We start from the raw sequence: 14,625 nt of genomic DNA, 5'->3' as shown, positions 1-14,625 counted from the left end.
AAACAAGAATAAAATTAAAGAAAGATAAAAAGTAACCCTCAACTGGGCTCGAACCACTGACCCTGGAGTAAAAGTCTATCGCTTAGACCACTCGGCCATCCGTTCTCATGCAATGAGTGATGTATTTAATAGTTTATATAAGCAATCCTTGAAGTATCACAAAATATAACGACAACAACAGAATTTCCAAATTTAACCATTCCGCGTTGCAACGCTTTATTATTTTCAGGTTTTTAAATCGTCAAAAGATGCATACAATTATAATGGCTATTTTAGACAATGGTAAATGTTCAGTATTACTGTTAGCTCACAAATATCATAACTACAACGAAAATTTGCGAATCTGAAACTTTTTTTTAATTATGTCAATTTACCAAAACATGAAAAGGCCACTTTAGGCTGCAACTTCCAAAGGTTTCATGTGTGGTATTCAACGTCGTATTGTACCCATTTAAAGGAGCCTTTTCACAGATTTTGGCATGTATTGAAGTTTGTCATTAAATGCTTTATAATGATAAATGTAAACAGTGGATCTAAAAAGCTCCAAAAAACAACAATACAATAAGAGAAAGAAAAAAGTAACCCTCAACTGGGCTTGAACCACTGACCCCTGGAGTAAAAGTCTATCGCTTAGACAACTCGATCGGCCATCCGTGCGCAAGAAGTGCGAAACGTAATTTATACTTTATATAAGCAATCCTCGAAGTATCACAAAATATAACGACGACAATAGAACTCTCATAATTATTCAATCGTTTCGCGTTGCATCCCTTTATAATTTTCAGGTTTTTAAATCGTCAAAGGTTGCATGTAATGGATACTTTAGAGCATGGTAAATGTTCAGTATAACTGTTATCACACAAATATCATAACTACAACGAAAATTTGCGAATCTTAAACACTTTTTTAATTTTGTCAATCTACCAAAACGTGAAAAGGACCCTTTAAAGTTTTTGATGATGCAGTTATTGCCCCAAAACCGGCCGCATACCGGGGATCACATGCTTTATATAGATTTATTTATCATATTACTTTTAAAAATTCTTCTATTCTGTTAAACTATTGTCACAGCCAAGGAGCAGTTTTATATGTTTCATAACGCTCTTTCGGTAACTTACACATGTAGATACATGTGTCTTATTGCTTTTAGTTTCTTTAATTCTTTTGAGCACTGTCTATGTCCTGTTAAGCAAACTACTGGAGGACTCTGCTATCGTTATAATATTACACAATGTTTATTAAAAACACGTGGGTTATCTTGACTTTCCTAAATGATAGGCTTGGTTTAATGTTAACGTTGTTGATACATGTTATCCCAGCTACATGACTTATCAATTCGTTATTACGATAACAGAATTATCATTTTCAAAAACTTTCCTTGAGTCAGTTGTTATCAATTTTAGAAAACTGTCGGTACGTTTTATATCTGTTGATAACATAATATTAAAGCGACTTTCCAACTCCCCATCGGGTGCCGAATGTTCAACCGTTTGTAAAACTGTCAAAAATCGTATATGTATGATAATTACCAACTATGGGTCACATGTAGCTTAACGGTATTATCATTAACGGCATTCACAAATAACGCATCGACTTTGGTTTCATTACCCAGATCTCATTAGTCAGTATGGTGGCTGATTTCTTCTACACGAAAGCACGACAGAAAGACAAAATTATGTAAAAAATAGGCTTAAATGGGTTAACCAGCCAACACTAAAGAACAAATAGCAAACCTGCCAAAACAACAATTTGGCATTTGTCGCCTTCAAGAGGCGACAAATGCCAAATTGTTGTTTTGGCAGGTTTGCTATTTGTTCTTTAGTGTTGTCGTGAAAGCGATCGTATTTAACACATTTATGCCTAGCGTCTAGAAAAAAGCCTTGGGCAAACAACGTAGACCCAAATAAGACGCCGCATGATGCGGCGTCTCATCTGGGTCTGCGCTGTTTGCTTAAAGTAATTTCTGCAAGAAATATTATAAATATAGAAATAAATATACTAGACATCCCTAATTTTGGAAATAAATTGATCCAATTTAGAAGGATGGGAGAGTCCACTAGGCATAAATGGGTTAACCCGCCAACGCGTCCGAACGATATGGCTGAATTCCGCAACCATACGATAATTGAAGTAATGAAGAATTTGCAATAAGCGTAATACAGGTAAAATAACGACATTGAAGCTATGCTTTAAATATTACCTAGTAACCCATGTGGTGTTATTAATACGTGATATGATCGTTTTATGATGCATTAACAAGTTGAAGTTATTGTAACCTGGTCGAACAGGTTACTGAGATTGCTGCTTTAATGAATACGTTTCAGATTACTTTATATTCATGTACTTAAACGGACATTCGACATACGTGGTCGTTTTTAATTCTGGTCACACTTGTATTAGATAACTGTGGACATTAAGGATATTCCTAACTGTTGCTGTACTTCTACAAGATGATCCATTTTCGTACGTTTGTCGTTCTCTTGATGGCCATTGTTGGTAAGTCGTCGAAATATTTACTTGCGTTCTTTCGTGTACTTATTAGCCTTTAGGCAAACTATTAATTATTGTGAACGTGGTATATCAAATAGATAAATTCATTTGATAATTTGATAATTCGTACACTTAATTTAATTACACACAAAAAGTGCATTCAATTAATATCCTCTTTTATTTTGAGCCACACTTGATTGTTTATAAAGGCCTTCATTGTTCAATTTTCCAAAAGCTTTCCAATTACTCGTGCGCCATTATAGACAAAAAGCGTACCGGCACTTTTGAAATGAACGTGAAAGTCGTATTAATAAAAAATTATGAATCGCAAATTTCCATATTCAGGCTTTAAGGGTATAGAACTGTACGACATTTTGATTTTCTATTCTCCTTCGCATATGTCTTACTGCCATGTTATTATGCATCAAAAAGCACAATTGGAGACAATTTAATTAATAATTACGGATTCTCTGACATTGCAAGTTGCAAATCCTCAACGTTATAGTGCGTTATTTTGTTCATAACCATTACAATTTATTCCCGCGCGAATCGAACCGCGACTTTTCGATTCTAAAGCGTATGCCTCACCTTTACACCACATAGACCTTTGTCGTTATGATGTGCACATCAGACGAATTATTTTGTTTTTATTTTAAACAATTTATCGTAGTTTTACGCACACACTCTTATACCATTCGAGGTAACGGAAATGTAAGAAAGAAGGCGATATTACACGAAGTTCATTACAGGTCTAAAATTTTAGTTTGACTATTCTGCTAGTGTTTCTGACTAAAGTACTCTCTACTTCGTGGAATTATGGCTTGCTTGCAACAGCTTCATATCTCTGTTACAAACACATAATTTCAATTGGAAGTTCATGATTTATTCAGAGACATTTTATGACGTCACATACCAGCATTATTAATACTATTTGTCCAATAGTAGGTTAATGTTTGTCCCAAACAACGAGTACATATTGAATATTTTGTTCAAACTTGCGGCCTCGTTGTCACAGTAAAAAACAGCCCCACATAAATGACTGTTGTGACATTTATATGACCCTTCACGTTCAGCGACATACAAATGATTTCACATGAGAATACATGGCACTGATATAATTACTACAAACAATCATACACAGCACATAATAAAAGCAAGTATCGACAGGTGTGACGCTGGCCAGCGAATGCTGCGATGATTACTACGATGCTCTGAACAACTACAAGTCTGCCCAGTTTTGCAGCGACTTTTGCTGTGGCAGTCATCTGACAGGTCTCTTCTGCTGCTCGAACATTCTGCTGCAGACAGACGACTTGTACCGTTCAGACTTCTGCTACCTCTGGTGGACAAACAATATGTAAGTTCTAAAAGTCCTATAGAGTAATGTATACCTACACTAGGCAAATGTAAGAAGGTACCACGAGAACAACGTGCGTTATAACTGTTCCTAGTACTCATGGCTTTTTCTTGTACATGTAATTTATGTTGAACGTTTGGTCTGGAAGTATGTATAAGTATGTTTAATAATCATGTGCGATTTTTAAGGTCACATGTCTAAGAAGAAAATGCGATTATTTCTAATTTCCTTTTGGTGATTATATAACAAAACTTGCTTCAATCTTTGTTGAGTGCTTGCAGATTTTGTTGATGGATATATATGGTGTGTATACGTGTAGGTATTTGAAACGTTTAATTAACTTTTAGCATTTCGCATTTCAACGAACAATAACGCAAATGTTATGGTAAATTGCCCTCAGGCATTCATCTGCCAGGTTTTACATGATCGAAGGTTCACCAGATAAGCGCAAACAGGGGCGAAATCTTTTAAAATAGCGCTATAAAATTGACTTTTCGAAGAATTAGAGCCTTTAACTATGGTCAAAAAAGTATGCCCAAAAATGTAGAGGCACGAACATAAATTATTTTGGCTCAAAAGGGGGCGTATTATTTTCCTTCATTGTGGATAAAATGTATTATCATAATAATGTAGAAACTAAGATTTTTATTTGTCCAAGGCTTGCACATACAGTGTAGTATTGAAGCCAATGACTCATTCCAAAACAGTTGTATGCGTACTAAAGCCTGCAAAAGAGTTATCTTACCGTGACCAGCCGCTATGGCAAAACGCTTAATTGAAATTTCTTATAATTTAAGTAGTCGTTCTGTTAAGTATTAAGTATATGTTGAGGATTTTTCAGATATATTATTAAGTTCGCATGTTTTAAGAATGAACCATGCATTTAATACTAAAGGGACAAAGATGACATCTCTAAACAAAGTTACGTCTATAGATAACACTGGTTGTTTCACTGTTTGACAGTTGGGCCCCAATCGTAACAGCAGTGGTGGGCTTGGCCATTGTGATCGCGTGCTGCGTATGCTGCTACAGGTGTTGTTGTCGAACCAATACCGTCTTCGTACAGGGCGGAGGTCCGTATATGGGTAAGTAGATTGTTACGTCAAAATTACTGGAGTGGTTTACATTACGAACTTTGAAAGTACAATTATATATGTGGAAAGTTATAACGAGTTTTATTGCTATTTAAAACAACATACAAACTCGAGTTTCATTTGATAAAACTCCCAGGTATATATATATATCGACACATCTATGAATACATTCTTTGGTAAAAACACAATTCCAATTATTCATGCGGAAAGCTATATATATATTATATATATAGGTATTTTGGAATTTTGTTTTAACCAATGAATGTATTCATAGATGTGTCGATATTGGCAAATGTTATCTAGATAATATTATAAGACCTCATGGTCAACCTTTATGAATCCTCGTACGCAAGTCCCGGAGTAAAACACTCGGTTTTCGTAGCACAATCCAGCCTCTTCTGTATATTTAGTCATTTTAAAAATGCTCACAATTTTAATATCAGAGCATCAATTTAGTTTTAAGACCGTGTCTTTCCAACAATAGCAAGGCTAGTTCATAGATCCCTTGCAACCTTGATTGTTTTTAAATCTTTGGGTATCAATCTTTAAGTCATATTTTGATCCGTAAACACTAAATTGTGTGTACTAATCTGGATATAATTCATTAAAAATATCTTTTAATAAATAAACAAACATTAAAATATTGTTTTAAAGTGAATACTTACTAAATTCTTGTCTTTTTGAAAAAAACATATTATTAACACAAGTTTTACCAATATATTTCTCCAAAGCAAATACAAATTTCACAGTTATATCTGTCTAAATACAGAAATCTTACTAAATCTATATAAGAAAAATGTCTTTATTCCAAGAATTTCGTAATGGCTGAATCTTGAGAACTGTAGAAATTATAGGAAATAATTACATATAATTCCAAGCGATACATACTAGGCGCCTCGTCCTGGGAAAACAGGGCTTAATGCATGTCCCACACAGACAAACCAGGCACGACGCGTTTTTATGGTTTCATTCGTTTTCAAAAGGGAAGTCTCTTCTAAGCAAAAAATCCAGCTAGGACTAAAAGTGACGTCCCTGATAAGCCCGTCCGGACTGTACCTTCTTATCTGGGACGACACTTTGCGCACATGCTTTAAACCCGATTTCCCCAAACGCGGTTCACTGCAATACTCGAATGCATAATTATGTGCTTGTTTTCAGGGGGCGGAGGGACAACCATTGTTCAGCAGACAACCAATTCGATGAATTCGATGCACTCTGGTTACGACCAGCCCAGATACTAAACACAGAGGTTCACATCTCAGCGTCACCCATTGAAATCAAACGCCTCACTGTGACCGTAGTCTTTATGGCATCACCTGACAACGTAGCAAGCTTGTTTTTGTATGCCCACATGTTTGATATCTATCAACATATGTCGTATCGTTTGTATATTTGATTTCCTCGATGAAGTAAATGTTGTTGAATGATCCTCTCTTTTTAATTTTGTGCAATAAAAATATTAAAATTATTTTTATGATTGAGTATTGCTATTTGGAATATAAATCAACCGTCTTTTTATTTTTACTGATGTAACTATTTAATTAAAGGAGCCTTTTCATAGATTTTGGCATATTTTGAAGTTTGTCATTAAATGCTTAATATTGATAAATGTAAACATTGGATCTTAAAAGCTCCAGTAAAAAATCAAGAATAAAATTAAAAAAGAGGAAAAAAATGTAGCCGGTACCAGGGCTCGAACAAGTGACCCTCGGAGTCCTGGAGTTAGACTGAAGTATAAACGTTTAAGCCCTCTCGGCTATTCCGCCGGATACACACAGTTTAAGTATTTTATACATTATAAAGGCAATCTTCGTAGTTCGTAAATTTAAACGACAACAGAACTCTCCAAATTATTCAATCGTTTCGCGTTGCAACGCTTTATAATTTTTAGGTTTTCAAATCGTCAAAAGATACATATAATGGCTATATTGGACAATGGTAAATGTTCAGTAATACTGTTTCCTCACAAATATCATAACTAAAACGAAAATTTGCGAATCTGAAACAACTTTTTTCAATTTTGTCAATTTACCTAACCGTGAAAAGATCCCTTTAAGCCATGTTCAAGTGTTAATGCTGAAGTCCCGAAGTGCACATTGCGTAAACTGCCATAGTATTTTAATAGTATATTATATTATATGGAGAATAACGCTACGTACCGGTTCATAGTGAAATTTAGATACATTAATGTTGACATTTGCATAGCATTTCAGTAGTTCAACACAATTTAATAAGTGAATAACATTTATCGAGAAAAATACAAATACACTTGACACTTTTGATTCTCGATATCTGCTAAAATAATTGTGTCATGTACAGAAGGTTTAGTTGTCGAATCAAGTCGCGCTCATCTCGATTTAATAAGAGATTGCAATTTTTCAACAAGTGCCCAATTTTTAGAAATTATAAATGTATAAGTTTCGAGGTCAGAATTTAGGGCTCCTATAATGGCAAGCGGTTCGACGCATAATCCCCAGAAACTAGGTTTCTCATGAGAACCTAGGTTCTCATTCTGAGAACCTAGGTTCTCATGAGAACCTAGGTTTTCAAATGAGAACCTAGGTTCTTGTGAAAACCTAGGATGCCAAACGAGAACTTAAGTTCTCAGAATGAGAACCTAGGTTCTCATGAGAACCTAAGTTCTATGTGTCTATGAGAACCAATGTTCTCATGAAAAACCTAGTTTCTCATGAGAACCTAGGTTCTCAAGCGTAAACTAAGGTTTTCAAATGCGAACCTAGGTTCTCATGAAAACCTAGGTTCTCATGAGAACCTAGGTTCTCATGAGAAACCTGGTTTCTTGGGATTTCATAAACCTAGTTTCTCATGAGAAACCTAGTTTCTTGGGATTATGCGTCGAACCGCTTGCCATAATTAACCTCCAGTTGTCTCCCATTGCTTGGTACACGCTGGCGGCATATGTGTACAGTGATAAGCAATAGACGTGAAACAGTGAATGTTACTCTCCAAGAACATTTTTTTAACAATGTTCAGACAATGCTAAGTAATATTCAACGAACCCTGTAGGAAACTTCTCGAGGAATGAAATTAGTAAAGTAATCGGTCGACATTGGTCTGCACACGTTAATAAAAAATTAAACTGTTTATGAAATACACATTAATTGTAAATATTATTTTGAGACTAAAAATTGAAACAAATTCAGATCAATCGTTACATAATACATTGTTACAGCATTAAATGAGTTTCAGATTTTCAGTTCCCTTGTTCGGGCCTCAAACGACTGTACGATACAGTTTTCTATTTTAAGTATGTATGTGATATAGTAACCAATCATTATGGTATAAAATACAAGTTTTATATCTATTAATAATGTGTAATAATGTATTATTCAATCGTAAGATATCGGCAACACTGAGAGAAAAACTTATGCACTAAAGACTTTGCAAACATATGTCAATAACTTGAGATATCTGCAAAAATAAAGTTCTTAACGGCGTGTTTTCATTCTGTCCAGCCCGTGTGTAATCATATGTGAACCCTATTGATCCTGCGCCCTGAATAATATCTGTCCCGTATTCCAAACGAGCAAGTTTACGCCGTCCGAGGCGTAATTCTGAAAACCTAGGTTCTCATGAAAACCTAGGTTTTCAGAGAACCTAGGTTTTCAGAGAACCTAGGTTTTCAGAGATCCTAGGTTCTCAGAGAACCTATGTTCTCATGAGAACCTAGGTTCCATGAGAACCCAGGTTCTCATAATGAGAACCTATGTTCTCATGAGAACCTAGGTTCTCTGAAAACCTAGGTTCTCAGAGAACCTAGGTTCTCAGAGAACCTATGGTTCCCAAATGAAAACCACGGATATGGCAAGCAGTTCGACGCATAATCCCAAGAAACTAGGTTTTTCATGAGAACCTAGGTTCTCATTCTGAGAACCTAGGTTTTCAAATGAGAACCTAGGTTCTCATTAAAACCTAGGTTCTCATTTGAAAACGTGGGTTCTTGAAGCCATGTGCAATCTTCAAGCGAGAACCTCTCATGAGAAACCTAGTTTCTTGGGATTATGCGTCGAACCGCTTGCCATATCCTATAAGTATACGAAGAGCAATAATTATCACACAAAAATTGTCCATCGTCAGGTACGGGTACACAACTACTAACCTCGCATTTTACAATCGTCTTATTGTCTCCTCCATTCTAGGCCACGAGATGAAGCGAGGTCTGCGAGGCGATAAAAACTACTTCACAACATATAATTATATGGGCCGTGCTCTGTGAAAAACGGGTTAAATGCGTGTGCGTAAAGTGTCATCTCAGATTAGCCTGTGCAGTCCGCACAGGCTTATCAGGGACGAAACTTTCCGCCTTAACTAGATTTTTGATAAGAAGAGTTTTGTTTAAACGAAAAATATAATACAAGCGGATGTGTCGTCCCAGATTAGTCTATGTGGACTGCACATGCTCATCTGGGACGTCACTTTAAGCACATGCATTAAACACCCTTTTCGAAGAGCACGGCTCATATATTAGCGAGTAAAAGAATTTCTTACAACAATAGCCACATTTTCAATGCAAGCTGTGGTCGGATAAAATATTTAACGAAATACAAATCTCCCTTTTTAATTTGTTGTGTGACAATAATTATATTAAATGTGAATTTCCCGCGACGATATCCGAACATTTACGAGCGAACGCGAGATTGGCTTCGAGCAGTGTCGGTAGAACGACGTAGCTCTCTTTTCATCTGATCTTTTTGTTTACAAACAGACAGAAATTTATTTTATCTTCTCAGCTCTATAAACTTGAATTATGTTTCTTTAAAGTGAACTAAAATAATTTATAAACGCAATGGCTAAACAGCAATTCCATGCTTCAGAGGTAATACGTGTTGTTATCATTCAAAATAAACATACATCCAAAAGGTTGGACAACCGTTTTCATTTGATTTCATGAAGAATAATGAACTTAAAATCGGCGAAACATTTGTCTTTCAGTTGGTGCCGAACGCTTTTTATCTTCTTTTCGTTTTTAAAGGAAACATATAGTTTACGTTTCCAGATTCAATAATACGTATGTATTTACGCACAGATTGTTACTCAATTTTTATAAAATTCACCGCTCATGACCGGTATTAGGGAATACACACCGGGTACTGGATTTCGGTGTTACTTTTCGGATTGGTTAACCCCATCAAAGTGAGAATTCGAAACAATGTTCATGTTTTTAAAAAATACAACCTTTGTTTAATGTTTTTTTCAGGATGATAATAAAAATCGGATATTGAATTTAATCTTATCAATTAATTGCATCAGTTGTTAGGCAATACCTTTTGGACGGGATATGATTACTTAATATGTTTTTTAAAGCTGTCACGATTTTGAAGTGAACTAGATTATTAAAGCCACACACTTTGAAATGAAAAACATGGCATAGTAAATTTAGGTAAAAATAAGAAACATATTTTATCTATGCCAATTAGAATACATCTGGTGGTTACAATGTAGAAATCCGTCTTTTTACGCTTTAAAACATAAATATAATCGCGTTTGTCGAAATGGACGTATACGTCTAGAAATCCTACTTTCGGTTTTAAAAGCGGTACCGTTTGAAAAATAATAAATTACTTGCCAACTAGGCTATAGATTTAATTTTATCTATGCCAATTAGAATATATCTGGTGGTTACCAGGTGAAAATCCGTCTGTTTGCGCTTTAAAACTTACAAATAATCGCGTTGTCGAAATGGACGTTTACGTATAGAAATCCTACTTTCGGTAAAATAAATAAATAAATAAATTACTTGCTAACTAGGCTAGATCTATAGACTTAATGACAGTTTTTGCACACTTTCAAATTGTATCTATATGTATTGATTAACATGTATTTCATTTCAAGGTGTGTGGCTTTAATGACGTTATGCCTTATTCCACTCTGAAGACCGGTAAACAGAAACAGGAAGCATTACAAATGGCAGAGAAAACGTTTTGTTGAGTAGAGAAAAACATACAAATCGAAAATATTGAGTCTTTTGCCCATCAAAATAATACTTGTTGAACCATTAGTATTTTAAAGGGGACTTTTTACAGATTTTGGCAAGTACTGGAAATTTTTCATTAAAAGATTTATATTGATAAATGTAAACATTTGATACAAACAGCTTCATAAAACAAACCAAGAATGAAATTTAAGAAAGAAAACAAGTTACCCTCAACTGGGCTCGAACCACTGACCACTGGAGTAAAAGTTTATCGCATAGACCACTCGGGCATCAATGCTCATACAATTAGTGCTGAATTATACTTTAAATAAGCAATCCTCGTAGTATCACAAAATATAATGACAACAACAGAGCTCTCAAAATTATTCCATCGTTTCGCGTTGCAACGCTTTATAGTGTTGATGTTTTTTAATCGTCAAAAGATGCATAAATAGTGGATATTTAAGAGCGTGGCAAATGTTCAGTATTACTGTTTCCTCACAAATATCCTAAGTACAATGAAAATGTGCGAATCTGAAACATTTTTTTATTTTGTCAATTTACCAAAAACGTGAAAAAGTAAAAGTGTATCGTTGACCTGTGCGACTCAAGGGCGAGTTCCCCAAACTGTGATATTTTGTTATCTTTTATTCCAAAAAGGCATTAAAAATGGCAAGGAGTTCGACTCTAAAGTGTTTATAACCACACACAATTGTTCATATTTTCGTAATATTATGCTAGTCAATTGTTCCTAGAGTTTGTATCTGTCGAATGACTTCTTCGTAGAAATTTGTTCTGTCTTTTCGAATTTTACTCGGGTCATTTTAACATCAAGAATCTAGGCAGAAGGCCAGAGATATTGTGTCAATATCGATGCGTTCTAGAACGTTCCGAATAGTTGCCAATGATTGGAAGATCAACCCGAATCCGCAACAAGTGGAACATTCTGCCTCTAAACACTATCAAAGCGCTCAAGGCACCGCAGTTGTTCGCAATTTGATAGTATGCAATAGCAGTCACAGAAAAGGAAGTTCGACCTTTTATATTATGCAAATCGAACGGCCATGAACAATACAACCATAAATATAATTCCACATAAATTGTCTTCAGGGGCAAGGTTTTGCTTCTTCGGAGTGAGATTTAGCAAACACCTCAAGGGAGAAAACTAACATTTACAATCTCTCATATTTTTTCAGGACATACACAAACTGATTTCGATTAAAATGATAAAGTTTAGTGTTTTTTTTTAATACTTCAAAAGCGTATACAAATTTCCTGCAACTGAGCGGGAGGAAATATTCACGATGAGGAAATTACACCCCTATTTTTAATTAGTAGGCTAAGTAATGCTTTCATTAGGCAAAATAAAAGAGAAACAAACTATTATTATTTGAACACTTAAAAGTACTGGGTTCCGTCAGCCACCTATACGATGACGCGTGTGTGTATTTAGCAGTTTATGAGGTTCTTCCGCGCCTTATGCTGTATTATGTATGAACCCGTATTATATTCCAGCACTCCTACCTAATTAATTTACAAGACTAACGAAAATAAACACTGACTTTTGAATTATAGCTGTAATTTACAGCTATTTAGTTGTTACTGAAAGATTTTGAATTTAGAGTACCCGCAGCTAGAAACCCTACCAGTCCAGTATGGTGTCCACCAACCAATCTCACATGCTTTCACAGCCTCTCCAACTACTCAATCGTACAGTCTCTAAAATGCGATACATTCCATATCGCAGCGTATCAAGGCCAGAGCGCGGTCAGAGTGTCAGGAAATCGTCCTTACAAAGCTATGGCAAATGCTAAAACGGTACAAGAAACATCGTTCGGCGTATGCTAACATTTCATGCATAATAGGGCAAATCATTTAAATAAGACATGTGCACTTTACTAGATTCCGAATGTGCTTAGATCATTAACATGCTAGAAATCATTTTTGGTTTATTTAATATGAAATAAATTCTATAAACTTTACGAATGCATGCACCATAATTAAATTGATTAACGATACTATAAATAAAATATATACACAAGTCAAATGGCAAACAACTTACTCGTCATAAGGATTCAATTGCTCACCATTTGCTTTTAACTTTTCATGAGTAACTATGGTTTACAGTTAAAAGATGTGAGAAGAATGCCCGAAATTGTCTTTAATGTACTTAGTTGTTGTTTTATATTATGCAAAGGGTAAATCTGTATTTATTTGTTAAACAAGCTGCTTTAAACGCTTACTGAATCGACCGACGTCAATCACAAATAATAGTTGCCAGTTATACCCACCGTCATAAGCATTCTCGGAACCGATAAGACGGCGAAAATTACAGTTTGGCGACTAGAAAATAACCTCAGAACATCTCGTGACGCATCTTTTTCAACACACACGACTGTAATGTGGCTTGTCAAATTAATCTCGGCTGCCCGGGTATTCGCCAACGACATTATTTTGATCCAAATAGACCTTAATGTGCACTGGTAGACAATTTAAAGACAGTTCATGCCTGGTTTCCCTTAAAAGGACAGGGATACTCCGCCAAGGGAGTGCTGAAAATAAAAGTTAAGACCTTCTTCCCTCTTATCGGGCGCTGCGCCGATTGTATGGCCTCTCTAGACGCCACAAGACGTCGACCAGAACCCTAGAGCGGTTTTCCCAGCACGTTGAGCGTACTGGGTACCGCCGTCCTTGGACACTTCCATTATCTTCATAGGGCCTACGCCTCTAATTCCTGGTTAGTATCTCTGCCCAAGGTTTGCCTCGCGCGTCCTCTACGCTGCCAGCTCCGCTACTCTCGTCCGTCTTCCGGCGATTTAGTGAAACCACGTTCCACTTACGGACAATTACCTTTCCGCTTGGCGATCCTTCATAGTTCTGGGAGTTAGCGAAGTCAGCATGAGGGGACGTCCGGGTCGATGCATGACGGTACTCGCTTGATTAACACAGACGCCCGCAGAAGAACCCATATCCGACCATCCTCAGGAGATGTAGTGAAACCACCATCCACCTACGGACAATTACCATTCCGGTTGGCGAATCTTCGGAGTCTTCAAGAAAATCTTCTGCGGGTGACTCTCGTCCCGATCGCGACGAACACGCTCCAGCTTCTGACTGAGCTCTTTTAAACTTATGAATACTATAACATGTATAGAGTAACCTTGAGATTTTGACAATCGCCATTTTCTTTTTCATTTTCAACTGCAATTGCCAGCTGACAGATGCAATATCCATTGACGATTTTGTCGGTCAAAAACGCTAAAATATAATATCCTGACTTAGAAATAAAGTTAGAAAATTCGTTCTAAATAATTAAATTAAACATAAAGGTTTGAATTGTTGTTATTGTATTTTGTCACTTGTTTGTCGCAGTTTCAACGCGTGAAATGTGTGTTATTGATTGCACGTGTATTCAAACAACACGTAAATGTTCATAAATAAAACTTATACTACGGATTATCACATCATTTGTGTCCTCATATTGCTCAGTATGAGTTTATTTTTTCACCATCTAAATAAATGGTATTCTAATATTTGATTTACACGCAGTTTTCTTTCGACACATTCAAATCATACTTTTCGAGCCAGGTCATGCGAAAATGGGTCTTATGGCGCGTTGGCTAGCGTAATTAAGGCATTGTCTGCGCAGTTGCGTATTCTGGTCAAGGGCTGCGCTGTCCGCTATAAATCACGCAAGGTTTCGTGGTCTCATAAGGTATCTCCTGACCTACTGCGAGATGCTCTGGCTG

The 14,625-nt window shown here is 36.0% G+C and overlaps 1 protein-coding gene across 1 annotated transcript; it reads left to right on the top strand.

Annotated features, from left to right (window-relative positions):
• Positions 1 to 2,328: 2,328 nt before the first annotated feature.
• Positions 2,329 to 6,409, top strand: LOC127868264 (uncharacterized). Its single transcript, XM_052409892.1, has 4 exons — positions 2,329 to 2,496; positions 3,658 to 3,847; positions 4,811 to 4,932; positions 6,100 to 6,409. Exons 1-4 carry the CDS (start codon positions 2,451 to 2,453, stop codon positions 6,180 to 6,182), a joined length of 441 nt encoding a protein of 146 aa, XP_052265852.1. The 5' UTR covers positions 2,329 to 2,450; the 3' UTR covers positions 6,183 to 6,409.
• The last annotated feature ends 8,216 nt before the right edge of the window (positions 6,410 to 14,625 follow it).

Source organism: Dreissena polymorpha, chromosome 2 (assembly GCF_020536995.1).
Source record: "Dreissena polymorpha isolate Duluth1 chromosome 2, UMN_Dpol_1.0, whole genome shotgun sequence".
Classification (NCBI taxonomy): Eukaryota; Metazoa; Mollusca; class Bivalvia; order Myida; family Dreissenidae; genus Dreissena; species Dreissena polymorpha.
Note: the sequence above shows the minus strand (reverse complement) of the source record. Positions and strands in the feature narration are given on the sequence as shown.

What these genes read in the sequence shown, in the direction of transcription:
- LOC127868264 (XM_052409892.1), top strand. Translation starts at nt 2,451, where the DNA reads ATGATCCATTTTCGTACGTTTGTCGTTCTCTTGATGGCCATTGTTG. An exon ending in TCTCTTGATGGCCATTGTTG is followed by an intron (nt 2,497 to 3,657) that starts GTAAGTCGTCGA and finishes AAGTATCGACAG; the next exon opens with GTGTGACGCTGGCCAGCGAA. An exon ending in CTCTGGTGGACAAACAATAT is followed by an intron (nt 3,848 to 4,810) that starts GTAAGTTCTAAA and finishes ACTGTTTGACAG; the next exon opens with TTGGGCCCCAATCGTAACAG.